This window comes from Neovison vison, chromosome 6 (genome assembly GCF_020171115.1).
Source record: "Neovison vison isolate M4711 chromosome 6, ASM_NN_V1, whole genome shotgun sequence".
Lineage (NCBI taxonomy): Eukaryota > Metazoa > Chordata > Mammalia > Carnivora > Mustelidae > Neogale > Neogale vison.
The window spans coordinates 138,187,918-138,215,835 of record NC_058096.1 but is presented as its reverse complement, the minus strand read 5'-3'; the positions used below and the strand labels follow the sequence as shown (position 1 = coordinate 138,215,835).

The window sequence follows — 27,918 nt, the reverse complement described above, 5'->3', positions numbered from 1 at the left end:
GTATTCATTATTTTTTCACCACACCCAGTGCTCCATGCAAGCTGTGCCCTCTATAATACCCACCACCTGGTACCCCAACCTCCCACCCCCCCTAGATTTTTTTATTTTTAAAGATTTTATTTTTAAAGATTTATTTATTTGAAACAGAGAGAGAGAGATCACAAGTATGCAGAGAGGCAGAGGCAGGCATAGAGGAGAAAGCAGGCTGCCCGCTGAGCAGAGAGCCTGACACAGGACTCGATCCCAGGACCCTGAGATCATGACCCGAGCCGAAGGCAGAGGCTTAACCCACTGAGCCACCCAGGCGCCCAGTCCCAGGGTCTTGAATAATTTTTGAGAGTGGAAAGACATCCCAACACCAAAAATTTTAAGAACTTTTGATTTATATTTTATAACTTGGGGCTTTTGGCATTAAAACACACTAGGTCACCGGTGAGACCAGTTTCAATCAACTAAGAAAATAGGCTATAAATTCGGCTGATATAATTTGCAATCCACAGTTTTTTTTCCAATTTAAGTCATGTAGCTTTGAAATAAGAGATTCTTTAATCATAGTCATACAGGTTCCTGAGGTTTTATTCCATGCTTCAAACTAAGAATTTAGGAACTTAACACTGTCCAGCCCCATTAGTAGACGCTATCTCAAGCCACAGGTCTTAAACACTTTGTGGTGTGTGTGTGTGTGTGTGTGTGTGTGTGTGTGTGTGAATCCTGCAGCACTGGCTTTTTTACTCTCAAGCCTTTTTTCAATTGAGTATCCATCCCAGGTGACTACAGATAATAATTTCAATCCTCATTTTCCCTCTTTCTTCTACGGGTTGCCAAATTCCCACCCTTAAAATGAGCTAGATTTCATCATGTTGGTCCCCAGGCAGACCTGATATCTACCCCACATTTACTCTGAAATTTTAGGGGTTTTCTTTAGTCTGCATCTACTCTTGGGATCATTTCCCATATTAGTCAGGGCTCTTAACTGAAAGCAACAGAAATGGACTCTGATTAAATAAAATAGGAATATATTGATAAGATACAGGGAAGTTCACAGAAATATTGGAAAGACTGGGGAACTGGGCTTTAAAAAAACAAGAAAGAATAAAGAGAACCATAGTACTAGGACATGGGATCAGAGCTGTAACTGCGGTTAAGGTTAGGGTTAGGATCAGAGCTCAGATTGGAGAAAGGGCTGGGGCTTAGGTTAAACTAGTGATAGAATTATGTTTGGGATATGGCTAAAGTCAGGGTTACAATTGGGGCTAGGATTAGATTTAGGGCTAATGTAGGTCTAGGGTTGAAAGAGTAGATTTAGAGTTATGGCTAGGTCTAGGCTTTTATGGCTTTTGCTAACCTTAGGACAAAGAGACCCATAGGACTAGAGGTGGGGTTCCTCTAGTACTCAAGTTAGATTTATGGTTAAGGCAAGTGTAAGTCTCACTTGGTGAAGGTAGTTCGTGTTTCTGAGATTTCACCAAGGTTTTCTCTATCTGGCTGGTATTCTCTATCTGGCTGGTATACTCATCCTCCAATTACTTCCTTCTGTTGAAATTTACTCTATTTAAGAGTAACCGTCACAACCTTGGAAATTAGGCTGCTCAACCTGGTGGAAGTAGACTTCCACAAAATTTGACTGCTACCAGCATTTGAAAATGGCACCTCAGCTTCAAGGTGGAACCAATTCTGGGTTGCAATTTATGGTTTGGGGCTACCAGTGGGTTCAGGCCAAAGCTTGTCTCCAGGTAGACCACATTCCTGCTTAGCTGCTCCTATGTCCTGTCCTATTTTCCTCACTCCCCCTTTTCTAGGAACGCTTCCCACTAAATCACATGCACAAGAATCCCCTTCTCAGGTTTGATTTCTAGGCAACGCTACCCAAGACAGTGAACAATAACTCAATTATAAGAAGGAGATTCATGTTTTGCACTGCCAAAAATGGACAGTCATCCACAATGGCTATCTTAAGAGAAAAAGCAAGATGCATAATCCCCACTGACAATGTATTCTTGTCCAGGGACACCATTTCTCTCTCCAGTTCCAATAGACTCTGTGAGACAGAAAGCTATCTTTTTGTTCACTGCTTTAGACTAAGGAGTGAATGTCTTGCCTGATACATAGGAGGCTCTAAGTATATATTTGTTGAATGAATGCGTGGTTAATACATATGATTCCTCTGATCCTGTTCGCAGACAGCTGTGAACTACAGAGGGTCACCATGCCAGAATTTTTCTCTTATAATTTGATGTTCTGCAGCCACAGTTCAGCTATTAGCGTAGCTCAGGGCTTCAACTCTAAATGGCTCCCCATCCCACATGTGCCCTACCTTTTCTTAACCATCCCCCTCCCTATGTTCTCACTGTTACCCTGCCCCTTTGTTCTCTGCAGGTAATTTGTCTTTCTTCCATGTTATAAAATTTTAAAACACAAATTATTCAGAATCCTCTTCAACTACTCCACAAATACAGATCTCAACCAATCAAAATAAACAAGCTAGAAACAGAGCTTCATGTGTATATTTAAAAAACTGGTCTACAATGAAGAAGGCATCACAAGTGCCTGAGGAAAGGGAGAATGTTAGTGCTGGGATAACTGGTTAATTATTCTGAGGTGAAATAAAGTTAGGAACTACTTCCACTATGTTCCCCAAGACAAATTCCAGTTGGACTAAATAATCCAATGTAAAAGCTGAAACAATAAACACAGAAAATATGTGAATGGCTAATCTCCAGATGGGAAATGCCTTTTTTGTGTGTGTGGGAAATGCCTTTCTAAGCTTACAAATAACTTTCTAGAAATCACAAACGAAATGTTAAACCTGTGACACTACCCTATCACATGTGAATTTATGCTCAGGCCAAAAATCAGAGCTGCTCGCAGAGATGGATGGATAAGAACTTTTCTTTCAGTGTTACCAGGAAAGAGGAAAGGGAACCAGCTCTTCCCCTTTCAGAGACTCTTAAGAGAGGCTGGCTTAATAATTTGGCTTGAGATTTGTTCAGAGAAAACTCAGAGTTCAAATAATCTACAGACTCTTTGGATACCTAAAGGTAGCAATCAGGAGCAGTCAACATCTGTTCAGGGAAACTCTGTTAACAACCTTCCTGCTGATGAAAGATTAGATCAGTTCTGCCCGAAGGAGATAAGGAATGGGTAAGGAGCTCAGGTGCTCCATCAGATAGGATGATGGGACTGAGACAATATTCCCCTGAGGACAAAGAAAGAGGGATGTCAGTCCTGAACTGAGTAGAAGAGGAGAGAAGGGAAAAAGAGGCTCTGGGGTAAGTCTAAGAGAGGAGGGTGGTACGTAGCTGGGAGGCTTGCAGAATGGCAACGAACCACACTCCATTTTGTCTATTTGTGGATAAATGTATATATGTGTGTATATATAAAACATATCCATATGTTATATATAATTTAAAAACATATATTCATTTACATTATGTGATGCAGAGGTAGAATAGGTAGTCCTTGTTATGTGGTTTCAAATTTGAACTATACAAATTGTGTCTCTTCTAGCCGGTCCTGCACCCACCCAGGTCCCCTTCAATAGTCAGCAGTCACTGGCTTCTTGTCCTTCCTTCAGGAGGTGTTGGAACTATTCTCTGCATATATGAACAAATATCTGCATGTACTTTTGCTCCTTTTTTTTGGTTTATAAATGGGAGTATATTAGGCTCAGTATTATGCATCTTGCTTTTCCCCTTTAATAACTAGTTTTGGAGATTTTTTATATCAATACACAAAGAGCAAATTCATCTCTAATTTAATCATTATCTTGCTGATAGACATTTGAATTGTTATCAGTTTTTTAAAACTTATAGACGAGGCTTCATTGAATAGTTTTTGCATACATTATTTTTCAAATGTAAGTATATGTGTGTGAATAAATACACACATATATATGATTTAGATCAATTTTTAGAAGAGCCGCTGGACCATTGGGGATGTGCATCTGTTATTTCGATAAAATTGCCAACTTGCTCTCCCACCAGCAGTGTGCAAGTGCCTGCTTTCTAACACCCTTTTCATGACTATGTCTAACACTCACTCTTAAGTCCTTTCTGTGTTGTAACCTCTGTTCTTACCACTCCATCGGTAAAATGTCTTGCAAAGTAACATGGGCTTTGCATCAAATGCATGAGGGGGAGCAGGGTCAGAGGTGACTAGGATGTCCTGGAGATAAGATGGGGAGAAGGAAGCAATCATCAAGGTATTTGTTGCAGTAAGTGTCCAAAAAATGTAATTTCTTTGGAAATCTAGTCTAAACTGGAGTTTCCAGAGCATTTGTAACAGATGTTAGAGTGATTAATTCTTGTTATTAAAGGGAAAAGATATCTCAGGAGGCCAGAAATTTTAAAGACTATGGGTTAGTGTTATAGGGTTGAAAATCTCCCATTGAAGAGGAAGGTGGCACCTGGTTCTTTCAGTATCTACACTTGTAAGCCGGTGCTAGAGGAATGATCATGCTTTCTCCCAAGCCTTCAAAGTACTACCAAGTAATGGGGTACTTTGGTCTTGAGGTTCTCAGACTTGAGCTTGTGTCTCCCAGATAGTCCATCCCCTGAGCTGGTAATCTGAGCATGGAGCACATTGCAAGGAGAGCTGGATACCACAGGGAACAAGAGTCAGCTTCTGTGTCTAGTTCTCTGGAGGAAATTACAACCCAAAAGAGAACCATGAAAACCATCTTCTGCCCTCTGAGTTTATATCCTGGTTGGATTTCCACCCCTTCTGTTTCATTCATTTCTGTTTCTTAAAAAAGCTTCATTGGGGCACCTGGGTGGCTCAGTGGGTTAAGCCTCTCCCTTCAGCTCAGGTCATGGTCTCAGGATCCTGGAATTGAGCCCCACATTGGGTTCTCTGCTCAATGGTGAGCCTGCTTCCCCCTCTCTCTCTGCCTTCTCTCTGCCTATTTGTGATCTCTCTGTCAAATAAATAAATAAAGTCCTGAAGAGAAAGATTTTATTTATCTATCTATTTGAGAGAGAGAGACAGTGAAAGAGAGCATGAGAGAAGAGAAGCAGACTCCCCGTGGAGCTGGGAATACGATGCGGGACTTGATCCTGGTGCTCCGGGATCATGACCTGAGTGAAGGCAGTTGTTTAACCTTCTAACCGTTTAATCGGTTAGAAGTGCCCCTTTTTTCTTTTTTTAAATCTTTAATAGTGTTTTCCTTCTATTTATTTCCACTGGGATAATTTTGTTGTTATTTTTTAAGCTCACTGTCCTTGAACTAAACCCCAAAACAAGTAATTGCCAAATCCATAATCATAATGAGTAACTTCAAAACACCTTTCTCAGTAAGTGGCAGAGCAATCAGGATAAAGAAACTTAGAGGTTTGAAAGATTAGAACATGTCAGTTAATAACCTTGAAAATATGCATATGAAATTCTAAACACAACAAATAAGAAACAGATCTTCTTTCCAAACTCCTGTGGAACATTTAAAAATATTAGTAATTTATTAGACCACAAAGGAAATTTCAGTAGTTTCCCCAAACCAAATATATGCAGGCCAACAAGAAGAGCAAAATTTATCTAGCAACAAAGCAAACAAAGGCCCAACTCTTACATCTCTTGCATTAAAGAAAAACAAAAGAGAATGCAAACTACAGATGCTATAGATTTCACATCTATAATGATATTAATAACTTTGAAGTTTTATCCTGGTTTCTGCCTTGTTTTTGTTTCATTGGTTTGCTTATTTTAATCTCTTTCATATTAGGGTCTTTCCTCATGTATCTTGATATTTGCGGCTACATATACACATGCAAGACTAAGGCATTAAAAGGCTCATTCAGTGTCTATCGCACATTTTGGGGGTTATTGATTAGCGAATTTGGTTTGGAAGAAATAAAGCATTAACATAGCTCTTTTATTGGGAGACCTTCTCTTCTGCCAGGTATTTGGCAAATCTCTTTCCCCAACTTTGCCAGTTTTTTTCACCAAAGATTAGAACACTAGCTGCTGCCATCATTGTGGGTAGAAAAAGCCTCAGGGTTCAGAAGGCATTCTTCATTCTCCACTGCTTTCAGCCTTTAGCTCTTGTCGTTTAGAAAGTACTTCCAAGTTCTATCTTGAAAGCAGAAGCGCTGAGAAAGAATCCTGAGAGAGTATGAAGGGTTTTAAGTCAAAGAAGAGCGGCGATTCACCTGAGATCAAAGAGATTAACAGCTCCTCCACATACAGTTTTGCAAAGCGTGGCTCCTGATCAGCAACATCCACATTATCTGGTAAAACTTGATAGAACTGCAACATTTTGGACCTCACCAAGAGGCACAGAATCCAGTGTTCTGTGTGTGGGGCCCAGAAACGTGTTTCAACAAGCGTTCCAGGTGATTCTGATGCCAAAGTTTGAGAACCACTGGCCTAACTTGACGGAGGGAAGGGGGGGGGGGCTTGTGTTCACGTGTCTCATGGCTGGAATTTGAGGAGTGGGATTTTAAAAGCCATATGCAATCAACTCGAGATGGAGGATATGGTCTGTTTTCTCAGGTGCAAGAAGAAAGGTTTTCTCTTTAGTCTTCTCTTTTCTTCTAAAGGGTGAGGGACCCGAGACATCCGCTTCTTTCTGAGCCATTTGTTACCCAGATTGCGTCGCCTCGTCCCTGAGCTCCGGCAAGTGTCAAAATGGGAGAAGATAGAGGAGGACAGTGTGGGGCAAGAAGAAATAACAAGGTCCCAGTCTTTCATAGCCTCCAAATGTCAATCTATAGCCCAAGCAGGTGTCCTATCCGCCCCAAATCCCAACCACCGCACGCAGTTAGGTTGGATAGACGCTTCACCACGGCCTCCCCACTTCCGGGCCCTAGCCAATAGGAACTCGAATTGCTCAGCCAGTCAGCGCCCTGCGCTACTTCCGGCGTTCTGCGTGCTGCCCTGGAGACGGGATGGGCGAATCCAAACGCAGAGGGGTATAAGACACGCATTACCTAAAACTGCGCCTGCGTGTTCCACTTTGCTCCCTTGCTTCACCCCGGGCCTTGCCCAGTGGACCTGCCTTGAAGGATTAGAACCCCAGACGCGGGCCTTGGCTGGAGCCTTGCACTGCGTCGGCGGCTTTTTTTCGTCGATCGTTCTGGTGAGTGGCAGTGGCAGTGGCAGTTTTAGAGTTTACGAATTTGGGTTTGTGTCTTGCTGAGGGTGCGGGGTACACTACAGGCCTGGAGGGGCGCCATTCACCTACCCTTTCTCCGTGAACCCTGTGTCTCCGGTGTCTTCTTTCTTCGGACTCTGTCTTGATACCGAGTTAAACTAAAAACCTGAAACAGTTTTCTCGAGGCTTTGGTTCCGGGTACATGGGACACCTTCTCGAGGACTTAGGTGCAAGGGGGATTCGGGGCTGTAGGGTTCGGGAGATGAGCTTTACGGACGTCCCAGATGCGGAGTTTTTCCCCTTAAAACCTTGGCGGCGCTTCCCGAATTCTAAGCCGGCCGTGCTTCCAGATGTCCGTGGACGTGGAGAGAAAGAGAGTGAAACCTCCAGTTCGCTGGCAGTGAGCTTCTTAGAGTGAGGGGTGTTTACATAGTGATTGAGCACCCGCGCTTTCGAGATCAGGCTAAGCTTAGAGACTGTAGTTAAGCCTGTCAAGAAGGCGCGCCTGTTGAATGCTTGGGCACAGCGCCTGCCACCTTTTACGCCCTCCAAAAAGGTTGTTTTAGTCTGTGGTTAGGGAAGTTGAGCGTGTATTCGGGGGGTGAGTGAAACCACAGGTGGCTGGGCTTTGCTTCCACAGTTTCTGATTCAATAGGTTTGGGCGGGGGCAGCTGCTGCTAGTTGAGGAGTTAATGGCCTGAAGGTAGAGTTAAGGGAGGGTTCCGGTCTTCATCTGCGTGCGTCTAGCACCGGGTTAGTTTCAGAGTTTGTTGCCTGTAAGCCCAGCCACTGAATCTTAAATGCCTCATTTGGTCCTATGTGTGATTCGTTCTGATTTCTGGCTTCTCTGGTAATACCTTGGTGAGCTTGTAGGTTGAGAGTCTTAAAAGACACGCCACACCTTTAGAAAAATTGGGAAGGCTAAATGGTGGTGTCTGGAAATGCACACTCGGTGAGAACACAATAAACAAGCGCGAGGAAGTGATAACAAGCGCGAGGAAGTGATAACTGAAACTCGGGAAAATGATTGCCTTTGGAAAGGATGAAGAGTTGTGATTGCCATAGGCCCAGGAAGGGACTTCGGGAGTAGCAGGCCAAGTGATGTTCTTTACCTGGGTGGTGATCGCAAGGATGTCCCTCTTATAATCATTAAACTATACATTTATTTTGTGGAGTTTTCTGTATTTGTGTTTTATTTTACAATTTAAGAGGTTACATATTTTTAAAAACTCTTATTAGGAAGTCTAAGTGAGAATGGCATTGGAGTGAGCCAAAAAGACTCTAAAAGCCTGGAATTTCAAACTTGAAACAAAACTTAGAAAATCATCTGATCCAATTCCTATTTTACTCTAAGGAAACTGAGCCTCAGAGAGGGGAAATGTTCCCATAGTAAACCTCTCTTACCTAAGCCAGACTTTGTAATTGGTGTATTTCATTAATTTCAGGCTATGTGGTCTCCCTAGATATCACTACTCCGTAAAAGATTGAAGAAAATAATTTGGCCCGAAGCAAGTTCAAAGCTTGAAGATTTCATTTTTTTTTCTTGTGGCTTAAAACCTTATTTTCAAAGAATGAATTCTTTGTCTTACATAAAAACTTACTTCAACACCTTATCCTGCTGTATCCTAATGTAGCCAATTTGCAAACATTTAAGTAAATGTTAAAGATCTGGTTATTTTTTTCTGGCTAAATGGCTTTTCCATCTTAACATATTGTCATTTTAATCTTACTTTGGTTATATTACATACTTTGTAATGTTGACCTGTTACCACAAAATTACTCTTGTCTGGGCTGAATTTTGGTGGGTCATGAGTCAGCACTGAAGTCATGACAGAACTTTTTTTTTTTAAGATTTTATTTACTTATTTGACAGACAGAGCTTACAAGTAGGAGACATGCAGACAGAAAGAGGGGAGGAAGCAGGCTCCCCGCCGAAGCAGAGAGCCGGATGTGGGACTTGATCCCAGAACCCTGGGATCGTGATCTGAGTTGAAAGCAGAGGCTTTAACCCACTGAGTCACCCAGGCATTGGATTTTTAATGAATGGGTTTTAGGAAGAGGGGAGCATAGAACTTAGTAAAAGTGCTTGTTAAAATAAAATAAATAGATACTACCTGTGCCACTTTTGGATTTTCATTTGATTTAAATTTGGATTTCTTCCACATCTTTTCTAATTAAAATTTAAAGAATTTTGCTCTCAATAGTATGAGTTCTTCTGATTTGACATAGAGACCAGGTTTGTAATCCAAATAACTAAATGTAATTACTAGCCTGTACACTTTATAGATTTTTTCCCATTTTGCAGTAAATTTTAATTTTTTTGGAAAATTGAATCATAAAATTAGTTATTCCTAGATTGTTAGATTACTGGTTCCCTATGCCAGGATAGGACAAACTGCTGCCTGTTGGCCAAATCTAGCTCTTAGGTATGTAGGCCATACCTGTTATGGTATGGCTTACAGCAGAGAATACATTCTGAAGATCTGGTATACAGCATAGTGATTATACTGAACAATAAGGTATTATGTACTTCAAAGTCACTACAAGAATAGATCTTACATGTTCCTACCACAAAAAATGATAATTATGTGACATGTAGAGATATTAACTACTGCTATGGTAGTGATCATATTCTTATATATAAATGTATCAAATCACATTGTACACTTTAAACTTAAAGTACATGTCAATTATATCAACACAAAATTGAGATATGTAAATACTATATAGTTAACCCCTTTTAAAATGTAGAATTCAGTGATTTTTTAAAAAAAGATTTTATTTATTTATTTGTTAGAGAAAGCACAAGCAGGCAGAGGGAGAGGGGGAAGCAGGCACCCTGCAGAACAGGGAACCTAATGTGGGGCTTGATCCCAGAACTCTGGGATCATGATTTGAGCTGAAGGCAAAGGCCCAACCATCTGAGCCATCTTGGTGCCCCCAGTGATTTTTTTTTTTTTTTTAAAGATTGTACTTATTGGGGGAGAGAATGAGAGTGTGGGGATGGGAGGGCAGAGGGAGAGGGAGAAGCAGACTCCACACTAAGTAGGGAGCACTAGGGGCTCACTCCCAGGACCCCAAGATCATGACCTGCACCCAAGGCAGATACTTAACCTACTGAGCCACCTAGGCACCCTGATTCAGGGATTATTCACAAAGTTGTACAACCATCAGTACTAATTCCAGAACATTTTCATCTGCCCAAAAAGAAATGCCATACTCATTAACTTCTTTTACAAAGAGTTTTGCTATAGGTTCTGACTTACTGGATACAATGTAGAAACAGCTGCTTTTAAAGAATTTATTTTTTTTTTTTAACTCATAAGTTTTTTTTAAGAGTCCATCTATTTATTTGACAGACAGGGATCACAAGTAGACAGAGAGGCAGGCAGAGAGACAGGGAAGCAGGTTCCCTGCTGAGCAGAGAGCCCTACGTAGGGCTCAATTCCAGAACCCTGGGATCTTGACCTGAGCTGAAGGCAGAGGCCCAACCCACTAAGCCACTCAGGCGCCCCTGCTTTTAAAGAATTTCTTATAGCTTACTGGATAATTTCTGGAAAATTTTCTGTAGTCTACCATATGAAATCCTTTCAAAGAGATACCAGTTTAAAATCGGTTTTGTGGATCAAGTTAATACTTCGATTATATTGTAAATGTATTGTTCAAGATGCTGAATCTACTGATGTGCTTTAATTCGGCTCAGTGGGTTAAGCCGCTGCCTTCAGCTCGGGTCATGATCTCAGGGTCCTGGGATCGAGTCCCGCATCGGGCTCTCTGCTCAGCAGGGAGCCTGCTTCCTTCTCTCTCTCTGCCTGCCTCTCCATCTACTTGTGATTTCTCTCTGTCAAATAAATAAATAAAATCTTTAAAAATAAATAAATAAATAAATAAATTCTAAAAAATAAAATTCTAAATAAAATAAAATAAGACTATATCAATTCCTGTTCAGTCATGCAAATTAGGACAAATTGGCCAAGAAAATGAACTCTCTCTCTTTTTTTTTCAATTTATTTATTTTCAGAAAAACAGTATTCATTATTTTTTCACCACACCCAGTGCTCCATGCAATCCATGCCCTCTATAATACCCACCACCTGGTACCCCCGACCTCCCCCCCCCCCCCCGCCACTTCAAACCCCTCAGATTGTTTTTCAGAGTCCATAGTCTCTCATGATTCACCTCCCCTTCCAATTTACCCCAACTCCCTTCTCCTCTCTTACACCCCTTGTCCTCCATGATATTTGTTATGCTCCACAAATAAGTGAAACCATATGATAATTGACTCTCTCTGCTTGACTTATTTCACTCAGCATAATCTCTTCCAGTCCCGTCCATGTTGCTACAAAAGTTGGGTATTCATCCTTTCTGATGGAGGCATAATACTCCATAGTGTATATGGACCACATCTTCCTTATCCATTCATCCGTTGAAGGGCATCTTGGTTCTTTCCATAGTTTGGTGACCGTGGCCATTGCTGCTATAAACATTAGGGTACAGATGGCCCTTCTTTTCACGACATCTGTATCCTTGGGGTAAATACCCAGGAGTGCAATTGCAGGGTCATAGGGAAGCTCTATTTTTAATTTCTTGAGGAATCTCCACACTATTCTCCAAAGAGGCTGCACCAACTTGCATTCCCACCAACAGTGTAAGAGGGTTCCCCTTTCTCCACATCCTCTCCAACACATGTTGTTTCCTGTTTTGTTAATTTTGGCCATTCTAACTGGTGTAAGGTGATATCTCAATGTGGTTTTAATTTGAATCTCCCTGAGGGCTAATGATGATGAGCATTTTTTCATGTGTCTGATAGCCGAAAATGAACTCTCTTAACTGCTTATATCCTAGATGATGAAGTGGTTGGTTAAAAAAAAATTTTTTTTTTGGTTTTTGTTTAAATTTAAAATAGGAGTTGGTAAACTTTTTCTGTAAAGGGATAGATAGGAGGTATTTAAAATGTGTGTAGGCCATTATTCTGTCACAGCTCTGCAATTGTAGCCTAAAAGGAGCCTTAGACAATATACAAGTAAATGGGTGTGGCTTTGTTCCAGTTAAAACTTGATTTACAAACGCAGGCAGCAAGCTGAATGTGGAAGAGGACCCTTTAGTTTAGTAACAGCTGACTTCAAATAGTATTTGGATTGACTCTTAGAATCTTTGTGGATTAGATGTAAATATCATTACATATAAAGAATTTTAACATACATTGTCTAATTTGTATTTCACAGTTTGAGGTTTAGGTGGGTCATATATTGGCACATTCTATACAGATGTTGACACAATGTGCCTGCCTTTGTAATAAGAGCCTAAGAAAAGTATCAAGATACATTGACTGGTATCTCATTCATCCCTCTTTTTGTCATTTTCATCACTTTTGTTGAGATCTTGTTGAAGGAATTTGTGAATTTTTTTGTTTTCCCCTTAGCTTATTTTTTTCTTCACCCTACAAAGAGACATTAGTATCTAACATTTGTAGGTGAATTTTCTGAGTTTATTATTAGGTTTACATATTAAGTATCCTACGCTAATTAAACATGTAACCAGCTTGCATTTATAAATGTTTTTGTTTACCTTTTAGGAACTAGAGATGCCATTAAGCTCTTATTTTATCCAATGTTGAGAAGTCAGCCCAGAGATGGAAAACTTCATTCTCTATGAGGAGATTGGCCGAGGAAGCAACACCGTTGTTTATAAAGGGCGTAGGAAGGGAACAATCAATTTTGTAGCTATTCTTTGTACTGATAAGAACAAAAGGCCTGAAATAACCAATTGGGTAAGTAAGTCAAGTATGTTTCCTTCCCCCTGGGAAAACACAGAGCTATTATCAAGGAGAGGTAATAGCGTCAAACCAAAGCCATTGAACTCACTATAGCATATACCATATTTTCAGTCGGGATGGGTGACCTTCTGTTTAGTGCCACCAATCCTGAATAATGACTAGTATACATACCTAGGTAATTACCAACTTTGTTATTTTTTTGGGAAGAGTCATGGAAAATACACTCTATATTAGTATATTTACTTATAAATTTAGTATGTGATTTATGAAGATTGCCAAAGGAAGGACAGTGGGTAAGAGTGAGTTGGGTTTAAAATTTATAGCCCAGGGTCCTGGACAAAATTTAGGTTCCCCCCCTTGTGGTAAAATACACGTATCAAAAATGTACCATTTTGACCATTTTTAAGTGTATAGCTAGTGATATTCAGTACATTCATAATGCTGTATAACCAACACCATCCCTAGAACTCATTTTTTTTTAAGTAAAGTTTTTTTTTTTTTAAAGTAGTAGGCTCCATGCCCAGGGTGGAGCTCAGTGTGGGGCCTGAACTCATGACCCTGAGATCAAGACCTGAGCTGAGATTGAGTTGGATGCTTAACCAACTGAGCCATCCAGGTGCCCCTAAAAAGTTAAGTTCTTAAGAGCAGTTTTAGAGTCACAGCAAAAAGTGTAGTGATTTTCCACTTACTCCCTGTTGTCCTGCATGCATAGTCTTCTCCATTGTCCGCATATCCCTACTGAAGTGGCACATATATTACAATGGACGAATCCACATTGATACAGCATAATCATCTGTACACCATAGTTGACATTAGGGTGCACTCTTGGTGGTGTACATTCCATAGTGGTGGACAAATGTCATATGTATTTATTACAGTATCGTACAGAAGACTTTGACTGCCCTAAAAATCCACTGTGCTCCACCTAGTCATCCCTCCACCTTCTCCCCAACCTTGGGCAACCACTGACCTTTTTATTAGGTCTATAGTTCTGCCTTTTCCAGAATGTAATATAGTTGGAATTGTATAGTATGTAGCCTTTTCAGACTGACATCTTTAACTTAGCAATGTTTTCTGTGTCTGTCTGTAGCTGACAGCTCATGTCTTTTGAGAAACCTCACATAGATGTACCAGTTTGTTCATCTATTGAAGGGCATCTTGATTGTTTGCAATTGTGAATAAAGCTGCTATAAACATCTGTATACAGGTTTTTGTGTGGACATGAGGTTTCAACTCTTTTGGGTAAATACCTAGAGTGCGATTGTTGGATGGTCTAGAACTCTCATCATCTAGCAAAACTGAAACTCTATACACCTTAAACAGTAATTCCTCATTTCTCCTTCCCCAGTCCCAGGCAACCACCATTCTACTTTGTCTCTGAATGGTACCTCATGTAAGTGGAATCCTACCTCCTTTGTCTTTTATGACTTATTTCACTTAGCATGGTGTCCTCAGGGTTCATTCATGTTGAAGCATGTGTTAGAATTTTTCATAAGACTGCAATATTCTATGGTATATATAGACCACATTTTGCTTATCCATTTACCTGTCTATGGACACTTCTGTTCTTCTACCTTTTGGCTATTGTGAATAATACTGCTGTGAAAATAGGTGTACATATATGTCTTCAGGACATGTTCTGCTTTCAGTCCTTTAGATATATACTCAGAAAATGGAATTCTATGTTTAACTTTCTTTTTTTTTTTTTAAGGAACTAACACACTTTTCCACAGAGGCTGTAGCATTTTACACTCCCAACAATGTACAGGGAATTCCATTTCTCCACATCTTTGGTGGCAACACTTGTTACTCTTTGTTTTTGTTTTGAAGGTAGCTATTCTAAGGGGTGTAAGGCGGTGTTGGTTTCTCTAAGGAGTGCGGATAGTTGTGGGAAAACAGATGTATGGGACATGATACAGGTTAGTTTGTAGATTTGGTGCTGGGAACACAAGAAATTTCTCTTCTAATGAGGTTTTCTCTGAACTGAGAAGCTAAGTCCTCAATTGAGGGGGTGGTGGAAGGCGTTCTAGGCAAAAGGAAAGCAGAAATGTGAATCCTCACTTGGCGGACAGACTGGCTGGGGCCACTTGAAATTGGAGATCCTGAACTGAAGCTGTATCAGTCAGTGTGGCTTGTGTCTGCCTCAGTTGCTTGTGTCTGTGCAGAGTGTGGAGGTCTAAACTGAACCAGAATTGGAGTACTAGCGTGAGTGAACTGGAAAGTCAACAGGTAGTGGTCACGAGCTAGGATGTGTGCAAGATTTTGGAGACATTACAGCTCTTGGTCAAAACCTAACAATGCAGTCCAATAGAAATACAATGGGGGCTGCATATCTAACTTTAAAGGTCATAGGATCCACATGGAAAGGACATTTTATTAATTAATCCAGCAAGAAGAATATATTATTTCAACAGATGGGTGGTTTGCAAGATTGAGAGTGCCAAGGTGAACCAGTATCTGGAAGAGTAGGTACTTACTCTTACATATACTGAGTGATAGGCAGCGCGGGAGGGTGGGCTGTGGCCTGATTTCTGTTGGAATTTCCATACCTCCTTTACTTGTCATTAGGACCTCCCCCTTCCAGTGCCTGAATCAATGGAGATCCATTTAAACATGCTCACGATGTGTCTTCCCCATTTTCTTCTGGCCCTGTATTAGTTTATTATAAGGTGCTCCTCAAATTCTCTTGGTCACTCTGATTTTTGTTTTTCTTCTCATCTGTCTTCTAAATTATGTGCATTCATTTCCCTTTCTTTGTGTTAGAATACGAGCCCACCCGCTGTTCCTAAAGTGTACCACTTATCCATTTTTAAAACTGGGAGCTCTGTATTTCTGTGGATCAATGGGCCCATTAGCCTGTGTTGAGTGTGAGTGACAATAGAGTGTGTGTGTATGTGTTAGTGTGTGTGTGTGTGTGTGTCAGGAAATCAGAGGACGAGGATTCAAAGCACTTGGATCACGAATTTGGAGTCTGGATGGTTTGTTAATAGAGCATATATTTTTATGGTTTCAGTTTCCATACTTCTAGGAATTTTGAAGGGAGGAAACAAAAATCCCTGAGGCAAGTTAGTATTCTTTTAAACTGACAGGTTCTTGCATCTTTGTTGAGTTTTCAATTCACTCTTGTTTTTGGTGCACAGCAATTCTCATGATATAATGGAAATGTACATTTTAAGATCAGTGGGCTCACTGTAATGATTCTTTTAATAACCCAAGTGAATTTACACTGGGATTCACTAAGGATTTTTTTTTAAAGATTTTATTTATTTATTTGACAGAGATCACAAGAAGACAGAGAGGCAGGTGGAGAGAGAGGAGAAGCAGGCTCCCTGCTGAGCAGAGAGCCTGATGCAGGGATGGATCCCAGGACTCTGGGATCATGACCTGAGCGAAAGGCAGAGGCTTAACCCACTGAGCCACCCAGGCGTCCCCACTAAGGGTATTTTTAAGAATAAAATTGTAGGGGCGCCTGGGTGGCTCAGTGGGTTAAGCCGCTGCCTTCGGCTCAGGTTATGATCTCAGGGTCCTGGGATCGAGTCCCGCATCGGGCTCTCTGCTCAGCGGGGAGCCTGCATCCTCCTCTCTCTCTCTGCCTGCCTCTCTGCCTATTTGTAATCTCTCTCTGTCAAATAAATAAATAAAATCTTTAAAAAAAAAAGAATAAAATTGTAGAATCCTTTAAGGATTCTTTTAAATATTTTAAAAGTAATGTATCATTATTATAGAAAACTTGGACAATCCAGAAGAATGGGTAGAAGAGGTGGGGAAAAGAAAGGGCTGCATTGTGCTGTCACCTGAGGTAGTCCCTGTTTTGTTTTGGTTGGTTGGTTCTACTGTTGTTTACTATGAGTTTTAAAAAAAAATTTGAATCCTGATAATGCATAATTTTGTTTCTTGCCTTTTTCACTTAAATTATTATGCTGTCATTTTTTTATCATATAAAATTAAACATTTTGAAGTTGGGCTAATAATTTTTCACTTGCTATATAATTTAACTATTGTGTTATTGAGACTTGAGGTTATTGTTACTTAGTAAAGGTGCTTTTCTTCCTTGAAAATTATTTCTTTCCTAATTATAAAAGTACTGTGTGCTTAATGTATAAAATAGAAAAAAGTAGAAATTACCAGTTCTACTCATAGCAGCTATTTTGACGTATTCTTTTTGGTCCTTTTCCTATGAACATTTCTTTTGCAATGATGTATTTATATAAATACACAAAACTGTATTGCATAAGTTTTTTTTCTAAGACTGTACATTAAATTAGCATTTTTCCACATCACCAGCCTTAAGAGCCATCATTTTAAGTTTGTCTGATTCCACCAAATTCTGCTATCTTGTTACCCATGTCCCAATTGTGTATTTAGGTGTTTCTTAACAGATGTGAGGATTAATATGAGAAAATTAAGCATTTTCTTTTATGTGTGTTTGTGAATGCTGTATTTTTATAGGTCCGTCTCACCCATGAAATTAAACACAAAAACATCGTAACTTTTCATGAATGGTATGAAACCAGCAATCATCTCTGGCTAGTGGTGGAACTCTGCACAGGTAAGTGTGTGTAGGAAGTGCTACAAATATTTCCACCTCCTGTAATTTTGAAAAAACATGTAGGTTTTGTTATTTTCCTTTTGTATTGCAAATAGAAGCACTTGATACTATTGACTGTGTTCGCTTGCATGTATGTTTGGTTACTAGGGGAGAATAAAGAGCAAAGATGTCTGCTGAGAGGAAGACCGTAAAATTCAATTTGGACTTAACTTTATTTTGGTATAAAATACTACTGCATCGCCTATATAAAAATTTAGAAATATTTTTTAGTGAGGAACTTATCAAGCAAGTTTTCTTATTCAATAAAAACCAAGTGTTTTAGTTCAAGGAGCTATTAGTTAGCTCATTAGTTTATAAAGTGATCATCTTTTTGTTTATGAAGAGAATACTTGCTGTTTATAAAAACTTAAGGTATGTGAATAAATAAAAGATGAACCAACAAATACTACCACCTAACAATGATTAGAGATAACTTGTTATAGCTCTTGCTTTATACAACTTTCTGTGACTGTATGTAGGGAGAAAACTGACTGACTATATTGATATTATCTGGGCTTTTAGTTTCAGTCTCTTCAGGGATAAAGTACCACTGTTGGCATACTTCTGTTTATACATTGATAATAAAGAATCACTAAATATTAAGATAGAATTTCTAGTTTTATGGGTCTTACCCATTATATTGGCAATTCAAATTTATAAAACTGAATCCTGAAAGAGGTTATTTGGAATAATTCTTACATTTTATTTTTTCCAAAATAATAGGAAGGGACTATAGTTTAAATGCTTTCACAGTTGAACACACTTTTTTTTTTTTTTTTAAAGATTTTATTTATTTATTTATTTGAGAGACAGTGAGAAAGAGCATGAGCGAGGAGAAGGTCAGAGAGTGAAGCAGACTCCCCATGGAGCTGGGAGCCTGATGTGGGACTCGATCCTGGGACTCCAGGATCACGCCCTGAGCCGAAGGCAGTCGTCCAACCAACTGCGCCACCCAGGCGTCCCGAACACACTTTTTTTTTAAAATTTTTTTTTTTAATTTTTTTTTCCAATTTATTTATTTTCAGAAAAACAGTATTCATTATTTTTTCACCACACCCAGTGCTCCATGCAAGCTGTGCCCTCTATAATACCCACCACCTGGTACCCCAACCTCCCACCCCCCCGCCACTTCAAACCCCTCAGATTGTTTTTCAGAGTCCATAGTCTCTCATGGTTCATCTCCCCTTCCAATTTACCCAAAAGCACATACCCTCCCCAATGTCCATAACCCTACCCCCCTTCTCCCTACCCCCCTCCCCCCAGCAACCCACAGTTTGTTTCGTGAGATTAAGAGTCACTTATGGTTTGTCTCCCTCCCTATCCCATCTTGTTTCATGGATTCAGTTGAACACACTTTTGAGGTGATCAGCAGACTTTCCCTGTGTTCCTTCTTGCTTCAGCTGTTATTTCTGCTCCCGGACCATCTTCATAGCTTTACTACTTTATGCCGGTGTATGGAGTGGTTCCTCACCCACTGAAACAAAAATCAGCTTCAAAAAGTCTATATTCAGACAAACCATAAGTGACTCTTAATCTCAAAACAAACTGAGGGTTTCTGGGGGGAGGGGGGTTGGGAGAAGGGGGGTGGGGTTATGGACATTGGGGAGGGTATGTGCTTTGGTGAGTGCTGTGAAGTGTGTAAACCTGGCGATTCACAGACCTGTACCCCTGGGGATAAAAATATATATTTATTAAAAAAAAAAAAAGCTATTAGGTTAACATATCATTTAAATGCTTAATTTCAGTGGTGAGATTTTGTTAAACCCTGGGCTACAATAAATGTGATTCAACCCAATCTAGATCAGACTCTACAATTTTCCTGTTTCTGCTTTCTGCTACCACTGTAAATTGTTCTTTTTGTAGGCCTACTTCACACATCGTTGTTAAGAGAGAAAACCTCTTATTAGCCTACAGTGTTTGCTCCCAGCATACATATATTCGAAGCCTACTTGTTTTTATGCTTCCTTCTATATTCCTTCCACCTGTTCCCAGAACACAACCTGGAAAAGAGTAACTGATGATCAACGAGTAGATAATCTTAACTTCCCTTATTTAATGTCTTCACAGAAACAACTCTTAAGGCTTGTACAAGTCCCTTAGATTCTTACAAATACAAACTTGATGTTTCTCCTTGCTTTGAAGTAGACATCCTGATCAAAATCAACCTTCCAAACCTTACATCAAGTATCCTCAGTATCAGAATACTTCTTTTCCTCTTTAAATTATGAATTTATGTAAGTTAATGACTTTCAGTTATTAGTCTTCAACATGGTCTTCACTTAATAAATATTCGGTGTTCCTTGTACTGAATAACACTGTGCCCTTACTTTTACTTACTTCTCATTCCCCAGTAGGACTCATGAATCCTAATTCATAATGCTTACTTTTTGAATTTGTTAAGTATTATATTTATCAGTTTATTAAATATCAGATATACTAAAAATATGTATGGATATTTGTGAGTTGTAGAGAAATACTGATGTATATAGTGTATTTTCTACAATAAAGATCAAAATTGCCAAAAAAAAAAAAAATCTATTTTCAGGGGCACCTGGGTGGCTCAGTGGGTTAAACCTCTGCCTTCGGCTCAGGTCGTGATCCCAGAGTCCTGGGATCGAGTCCCGCATCAGGCTCTCTGCTCAGCAGGGAGCCTGCTTCCTCCTCTCTCTCTGCCTGCCTCTCTGTCTACCTGTGACTGTCAAATAAATAAATAAAAATCTTAAAAAAAAATCTATATTCATAGTGTTCTGACTGAACTTTCAGATAACATCTAAGGCTTTTTTTTTCCCCCCCCAAGAGTGTGTGCAGGCCCCGGGGCCGGGGGAGGTGCATTGGGAGATGGGGTGGGGCGGAGGGAGAAAGGGAGAGAATCTTTTTTTTTTTTTTTCTCCCAATTTATTTATTTTCAGAAAAACAGTATTCATTATTTTTTCACCACACCCAGTGCTCCATGCAAGCTGTGCCCTCTATAATACCCACCACCTGGTACCCCAACCTCCCACCCCCCCGCCACTTCAAACCCCTCAGACTGTTTTTCAGAGTCCATAGTCTCTCATGGTTCACCTCCCCTTCCAATTTACCCAAATTCCCTACTACTGTCTAACGCCCCTTGTCCTCCATGCTATTGGTTATGCTCCACAAATGAGTGAAACCATATGATAATTGACTCTCTCTGCTTGACTGATTTCACTCAGCATAATCTCTTCCAGTAAGGGAGAGAATCTTAAGCGGACTCCATGCCCAGCACAGAGCCTGACTGGGCTTCATCTCCTGACCCTGAGATCATGACCTGATCTGAAATCAAGAGTCCAATGCCATCAGGCGTCCCAGGACGCCCCTCCCCCCTTCCCCCCTCTTCCTCCCTCCCTTCTCCCCAAGACTTTTTTCTCCCCCAACCCCCTCCTCTGTCCTGCCCCCCTCCTCCACCCAACCCTCCTCCCCCTTCTCTCTTTTTTCTTCTCTCTCTCCTCTCCTCTTTTCTTTTATCTTCTCTTTTCTCTTTTCTTTTTTCTTTTCTTCTCTTTTCTTCTCTCCTCTTTTTTCTTCTCTTTTTTCTTTTTTTCTTCTCTCTTCTTTCTTTTTTTCTCTTCTCTCCTTTTTTCTCTTATTTCTTCTCTTCTCTTTTTTCTTTCTTCTCCTTTTTCTGTTTTTCTTAAGAGAAAGGAGAAGAGTTTTATTTGAGCCCAAGTTAGGTTAGCTGCCTGGTTTATACAATTGTCACAAAGAAAAGAGTGCTCTGGGGAGAGAACATTATGTGCAGGGTTATATATATTCCTCTGAACTTGGCTCCTGTTGGAACCTTGATGCTTTAAAAAAAAGTTTGTTCCTGGCACTTAGATGGTAGAAATGTGAACAGGACCTTGGTAGAGTATAGGAATAGAATTCAGTGTGTCTGCCTTTGTTTTATTTCCTCAGTGATGTACTCTAAGGGTTGTGATTTTCTGTTAAGGAAAGACCTTTTTCTGCCATGCAGACTTTGTAGAAAATGGTTAACTTTGTATAGGAGTAAATGTGGCTATACTTTGCATGGTGTGTTTTAAATGCACAATTTGAATTAATATTTACCACTAATTTTTGTAGCTGTTCAGTTCCCAAGGGATGAGTTAGAAATCATAACACCAGAAGGATTCTCCCTGCATCCCTCCTGCTTGCTTACTGATTAGTTTCCCATCCTGAGCAGTAAGTCTCTGGAAGCTGGCTCTGGAGTACGGACACAAATTCCTCTTCAGTGCTTGGACCACTGTGTTCATCCATATGTGCATTTCCCCTGTCAGGCTGTCCATGTGTACTGATTTATTTTTTTAAGGCTCAGTATCATCACCAATCGTGGGAGCTCCTGGAGACACTGTGCTATGTTGGTGGGTTAAAATGGGTGATTTTTAATCAACTTGCAGGTGGTTCCTTAGAAATGGTTATTGCTCAAGATGAAAACCTCCCAGAAGATGTTGTTAGAGAATTTGGTGTTGACCTCATTACTGGATTACATCATCTTCATCAACTTGGCATTCTCTTTTGTGACCTTTCTCCTGGCAAGGTAATTTATGAAAGTTTTCATTTCCTAACTCCTACTGTCTTAAGTTATAGTGCTTTCCCTGAGGTGTTTTTATTTTTAGATAAAATTTAGGTAAAATACAGACCATCTCGAAATTGAGTTAATTTTTTTTCTTTTAAAGCTTTTATTTATTTTAGAGCTAGAGTGAGCACTATCAAGAAGGGGCAGAGGGATGGGGCGCCTGGGTGGCTCAGTGGGTTGAAGCCTCTGCCTTTGGCTCCGGTCATGATCCTAGGGTCCTGGGGTGGAGCCCCACCTCTGGCTCTCTGCTCAGCAGGGAGTCTGTTTCCCTCCCCTCCTCTGCATGCTTCTCTGCCTACTTGTGATCTCTGTCTGCCTAATAAATAAATAAAATCTTTAAAAAAATAAACAAAATATATATAAAAAATAAATTAAAAAAAATAAATCAAATCTTAAAAGAAGGGGCAGAGGGAGAGGGAGAGAGAATGTCCAGCCGACTCCGTGTGCTGAGCGTGGAGCTAATCTCCTTACCTGGCATCATGACCCAAGACAAAACCAAGAGTTGAAGCCCAACTGACTGAGCCACCCAGGAGCCCCTTGAATTAATACTTTTTAAAATTAAAAACATGGTGCCATATTTTAGTTACCTATTGAAGTAGCTTTTATTTATTTATTTATTTATTTATTATTTTTATTATTATTTTTTTTAAGATTTTATTTATTTGACAGAGTTCACAAGTAGGCAGAGAGGCGGGCGGGGGAGGGGAGAGCAGGCTCCCCACCAAGCAGAGAGCCTGATATGGGGCTCAAACCCAGGACCCAGAGATCATGAACCAAGCTGAAGACAGAAGCTTTAACCCACTGAGCCACCCAAGTGCCCCTCGAGGTACCTTTTAGAATGGGAACTCTCCTCTGAGTCCTTTTTTTTTTTTTCCCAATTTATTTATTTTCAGAAAAACATTATTCATTATTTTTTCACCACACCCAGTGCTCCATGCAAGCCGTGCCCTCTATAATACCCACCACCTGGTACCCCAACTTCCCACCCCTCCGCCACATCAAACCCCTCAGATTGTTTTTCAGAGTCCATAGTCTCTCATGGTTCACCTCCCCTTCCAATTTACCCAAAAGCACATACCCTCCCCAATGTCCATAACCCTACCCTCCTTCTCCCAACCCCCCTCCCCCCAGCAACCCACAGTTTGTTTCGTGAGATTAAGTCACTTATGGTTTGTCTCCTCTGAGTCCTTTGAGTAAATGTTACTGCTGCTAAGGTATATTGTGAATGATGAGCTCAGTATCTCTATAAACTAGGATGCTAAGCTCTTAAATTACGATATATGATTATAAGCCATTATTTTAGCTTGATAATGACCTTTTTGGCTTTGCTATTTGATTAGTGACATTATGGGTCAAAAGCTTCTTTGTTGGTAAAAATTAATGACCCATAACTAAACGTGCTTCAGTGTGGTAGAGGCATGAAACCTGCTCAGTTCTAGAATCATAGGTGACACTGACATTTAGAAGTTGTGTGACCCTGGGCAAGTTTCCCTTTCTCTCTGCATTGGCTTCCTTTCTGATCTGGAAATGGATTCCATACTATATTTAGGTTAAGCTTCTAGGACACTTGCTGGTGTTTTCAATCAATGGCATCTATTTATAAGTACATATTCTTAGGTATTGTACTTATTACTGGTTTGAGTTGCTGCTTTGTGAAGGTGTACATAATGAAATACAAAGTTGAATATTGTTTTTTTTTTTTTTTTAAAGATTTTATTTATTTATTTGACAGAGAGAGATGACAAGCAGGCAGAGAGGCAGGCAGAGAGAGAGGAGGAAGCAGACTCCCTGCTGAGCAGAGAGCCCGATGCGGGGCTCGATCCCAGGACCCTGAGATCATGACCCGAGCCGAAGGCAGCGGTTTAACCCACTGAGCCACCCAGGTGCCCCAAAGTTGAATATTGTTAAACATTATTATTGTAATCCCTTCATATGAGAATATAATTACAGGTGAGGAGACTGAAATTTAGATAGGTTAAGTGAATTCTCCAGTCTGAACTTGAGTGGTGGACCTAGGGCTAGACCTCTAACTTCAAAATGCTAGTTTTTTTTTTTTTAAAGATTTTATTTATTTATTTGACAGAGATTACAAGTAGGCAGAGAGGCAGGTAGAGAGAGAAGGAGAAGGAAGCAGGCTCCCTGCTGAGCAGAGAGCCCGATGCGGGACTCGATCCCAGGACCCCGAGATCATGACCTGAGCCGAAGGCAGCAGCTTAACCCACTGAGCCACCCAGGCGCCCCCAAAATGCTAGTTTTGAGCCTGTGAGTAAACAACACCTTGGAGAAGTAGGTTTTCAAATCCTCCTACAGCTGTGATGGAGGATTGGCGAGGATGAATTGTTCCGTATACACTGTTCTTTATCTTTCCCAAAGGCATGTGGTTTCCTTCTGTGGTTATGATGTGTTCATTGTATACATCTGAGCATGGGCAGCTTAATATTTGATCCTATTATTAAAATATTGCATTTTATTTCTTTAGCCGCTTTAAAAAATTTGTATGCCTTTAATTTTTTGAGTAGGATGAAGCAAGAAGGCCAGTGCTCCAAGATCTTCAGCGGGATTTGAAGAGGGACTGAAGGGGAGTGCAAATGGGACTGGTTTCTGAACACCTGTATTTTCTCATCTTCATAGATACTCTTGGAAGGGCCTGGCACATTGAAGTTTAGTAATTTTTGCTTGGCCAAAGTAGAAGGTGAAAATTTGGATGAGTTCTTTGCTTTGGTGGCAGCAGAAGAAGGCGGAGGTGATAGTGGGGAAAATGTACTGAAGAAAACTGTAAAAAGTAGAGCCAAAGGTATGTGGAGAGCTTACAGATCAGAATACTGCCCAAGTCATTGTGTTTAGGAGATAATGTCGACTTTGTGTTTTTGCCAGTCAAATTAATATATTGAAAATAACAGTAGAAGTCTGGGTATGGGAATGGCTTTGTCCATAGCCCAAAGGTTTTCGCATAGGTCCAATACTGTGTAAAGTACAGGGAATCTCTAACAAAGCTTGTATTCTATCCTTGGCTTTCTACGTCACCACTCATTGAACATGGGGATGGCCATTTTGTCCTGCTTCCTTCTGTATCCTAAGTACTTAGAACAGTGCCTGCCACACACTATAGGCTCAGTAGATATTTTTTCAGCATTGATGAGCTGCTGATATTCTGAAATTAAGGGAGATTGTTAGGGTGCATTTTTGGGAGGTGGTTTTGCTAGTGAGTTGGGGCCTGGAATGTTAAGAGTTGTTGTACTTGAGGGGCGATTGTGAAGTGATACCTTTTGTAATACTCTGTTTTTAGAGAGAGAAGGAGTGTGCGAGTGGAGCTGGGGGCAGGAAGGGGAGAAGGAGAGGGAGAGAGAGAATCCAAGCAGGCTCCATGCCACTGCGGAGCTGATGTGGGACTCAGTGTCACAACCCTGAGATCATGACATGAGCCAAAATCAAGAGTTGGAGCTTAACTGACAGAGCCATCAGGCGCCCCTCTTTTGTAATGTTCCATGTGTAAATCTGTTGTCAAACTTAACACACGTAATCATTTTCTTCCCACGCAGTTATGTTGGTAGGGACTTCATTTGTTCATTAGTATGTTTATTAACTCAATGTCGAGGGAAGAAGAAAGTGCATAAATCAACAGAAATTTAGACATGTCCTAGACACTGGAAATATGAAAGTGAACAAACAGGCAAAACCCCCAGGCCTAACTAAACTAGTATTCTAATCAGGGAAGACTGACATTCACCTTCAACACCTACTAATGATGTGCCTGGGCAGGGTGCCTGGGCATCTTGGGGGTCTTATTTATGCTTGCTTTCTCAGGACCTGGCATAGTAAGGGCAAATAGGCCTTCCGTAAGTGTGTGCTGTGTGAGTGAATGTATGGATGAAATGTGATGGCATAGCAAAAATGTCACCTAGGAGAGCTTTAAACACTGAGGCCACTTGAGACTGCAGCCCTGGCTGTAATGGGCCCTGGGGATACTGTTTGCTGGAAGATTTACCTCAGTGGAATATACTCACTCACCAGTGAGTGGTGATGACTCGCTTCATGGAAAGAACTTTCTCATTGGAAGATGGGCGGGTTTTCGGTGGAATTCTGGTGGGTGTTCTGCAACCCCTCAACCATGTGACTTAGAGATGTTAGGGGACCCTCTAGGCTTCAGTTTCTCATCAGTGAATAAGGGAACTTGCTAACTCAATGCTACTTATCTGTAATTTTTTTAAAAAGATTTTATTTATTTATTTGACAGAGATCGCAAGTAGGCAGAGAGGCAGGCAGAGAGTGGGGGAGAAGCAGGCTCCTCATTGAGCAGAGAGCCCGAAGCGGGGCTCGATCCCAGGACCCTGAGATCATGACCTGAGCCGAAGGCAGAGGCTTTAACCCACTGAGCCACCTAGGCGCCCCACTTCTTTGTAATATTAAACTTGTATAAAGTCTATGTGGCACACCTTAGTGTTTCTCACTAAACACTGCCTGTTCCCCTAGATTGCATCTTCTCCCTGCCAAAGTTTAGGAAGTGTGAGCAGAAGTGATGGGAGTTACTCTGAGGTGGGCATTTTCAGAGCCAGTGTGCAGTTTGCCATGTTCTTTCCCCCATCTTGGTGATTATGGAAGCCTGTGTTGAGATGGTGTCTCTGTCAGCCTGGCTCTTGGAGTGATTCTGAGGGTCAGGGCCCCTGGGCTGACCTGTGGTGGACGTGTTGGTGGACATTGGGAGTAATAAATAAGCCTTTGTTGGTAAGCCAGTGCGAATTTGGGGTGTTATTGCTATATAATTTAGCCTGTTCTAATGAAAATATTATAATCAAAGGTTCTTTTGATTATTTAAATTTTTACCTTAAAAAAAAAAAAGAATATACTGAAGATGCAATAGTATTGTGCCATACCTTTAACTCAAGTGGGTTTTTGAAACCTCTTTGTGTTCTTATGTATCCTTGTAAATGAAACCTTAAAATTAGAAACCATTAAAAAAGTGGAATACACAGGAAGGCCTAGGGAGGTAGATTTGTTTTGGGGATTGATGCAAACGCCTAACAAAGTTGTTTTTTGTACTTCTAGGATCTCTTACATATACAGCGCCAGAAATTTTAAGAGGTGCTGACTTCTCCATCACCAGTGACCTCTGGTCTTTGGGCTGCCTGCTTTATGAAATGTTTTCAGGTGATTACTTTCTGGTTCATTTTAAAATCCAAGCTGGGGGGTGCCTGGGTGGCTCAGTGGGTTAAGCCTCTGCCTTCGGCTCAGGTCATGATCTCAGGGTCCTGGGATCGAGCCCCACATCGGGCTCTCTGCTCAGCAGGGAGCCTGCTTCCTCCTCTCTCTCTGCCTGCCTCTCTGCCTACTTGTGATCTCTGTCTGTCAAATAAATAAATAAAATCTTTAAAAAAAAAAATCCAAGCTGGGCACACACAAAAGATTGAAGTCTGTAGTTTGCAGCAATTTTACCTGGAAGATGGGAAAAAAACCAAAAAAATTTTTTTTAAATGATTTTATTTATTTATTTGTCAGAGCGCACAAGGAGCCAAAGAGGCAGACAGAGGCAGAGAGAGAAGCAGGCTTCCCGCTGAGCCAGGACCCCCGATTCGGGACTCGATCCCAGGACCCTAGGATCATGACCTGAGCCAAAGGCAGTGGCTTAACCCACTGAGCCACTCAGGCATCCCACCAAATTTTTATATAACTGGTTTTAGCTTGCTTTTCTCTGTATTCCTCCTGTATTCTTGGTGTCTATGCATACATCTGGAATCTTTAACATAATACGTTAAGGAGCTTCTGAGGTATAGGTGTTTTTCATGATAATCATTTGGAAAAATGTGCCTACTTATTAGATTATTAGATTATTATAGTTATTAGAAGTTGTAAGGTACCTTGTGCCTGTGAATTATTCAGATGTGTCCTGTGGCCCATGC

The 27,918-nt window shown here is 40.6% G+C and overlaps 1 protein-coding gene across 3 annotated transcripts in view; it reads left to right on the top strand.

The window, feature by feature from the left end:
* Nucleotides 1-6,998: 6,998 nt before the first annotated feature.
* ULK4 (unc-51 like kinase 4) overlaps nucleotides 6,999-27,918 on the top strand; it is a 672,337-nt gene continuing 651,417 nt past the window's right edge. For all 3 annotated transcript variants that reach the window (XM_044252436.1, XM_044252435.1, XM_044252437.1), the window contains exons 1-6: nucleotides 6,999-7,072; nucleotides 12,663-12,857; nucleotides 17,313-17,412; nucleotides 21,846-21,985; nucleotides 24,656-24,818; nucleotides 27,068-27,169. In XM_044252436.1, coding sequence (XP_044108371.1) covers nucleotides 12,720-12,857; nucleotides 17,313-17,412; nucleotides 21,846-21,985; nucleotides 24,656-24,818; nucleotides 27,068-27,169 — 643 coding nt within the window. In that variant the 5' untranslated portion in view covers nucleotides 6,999-7,072; nucleotides 12,663-12,719. The remainder of the gene's footprint in view (nucleotides 7,073-12,662; nucleotides 12,858-17,312; nucleotides 17,413-21,845; nucleotides 21,986-24,655; nucleotides 24,819-27,067; nucleotides 27,170-27,918) is intronic.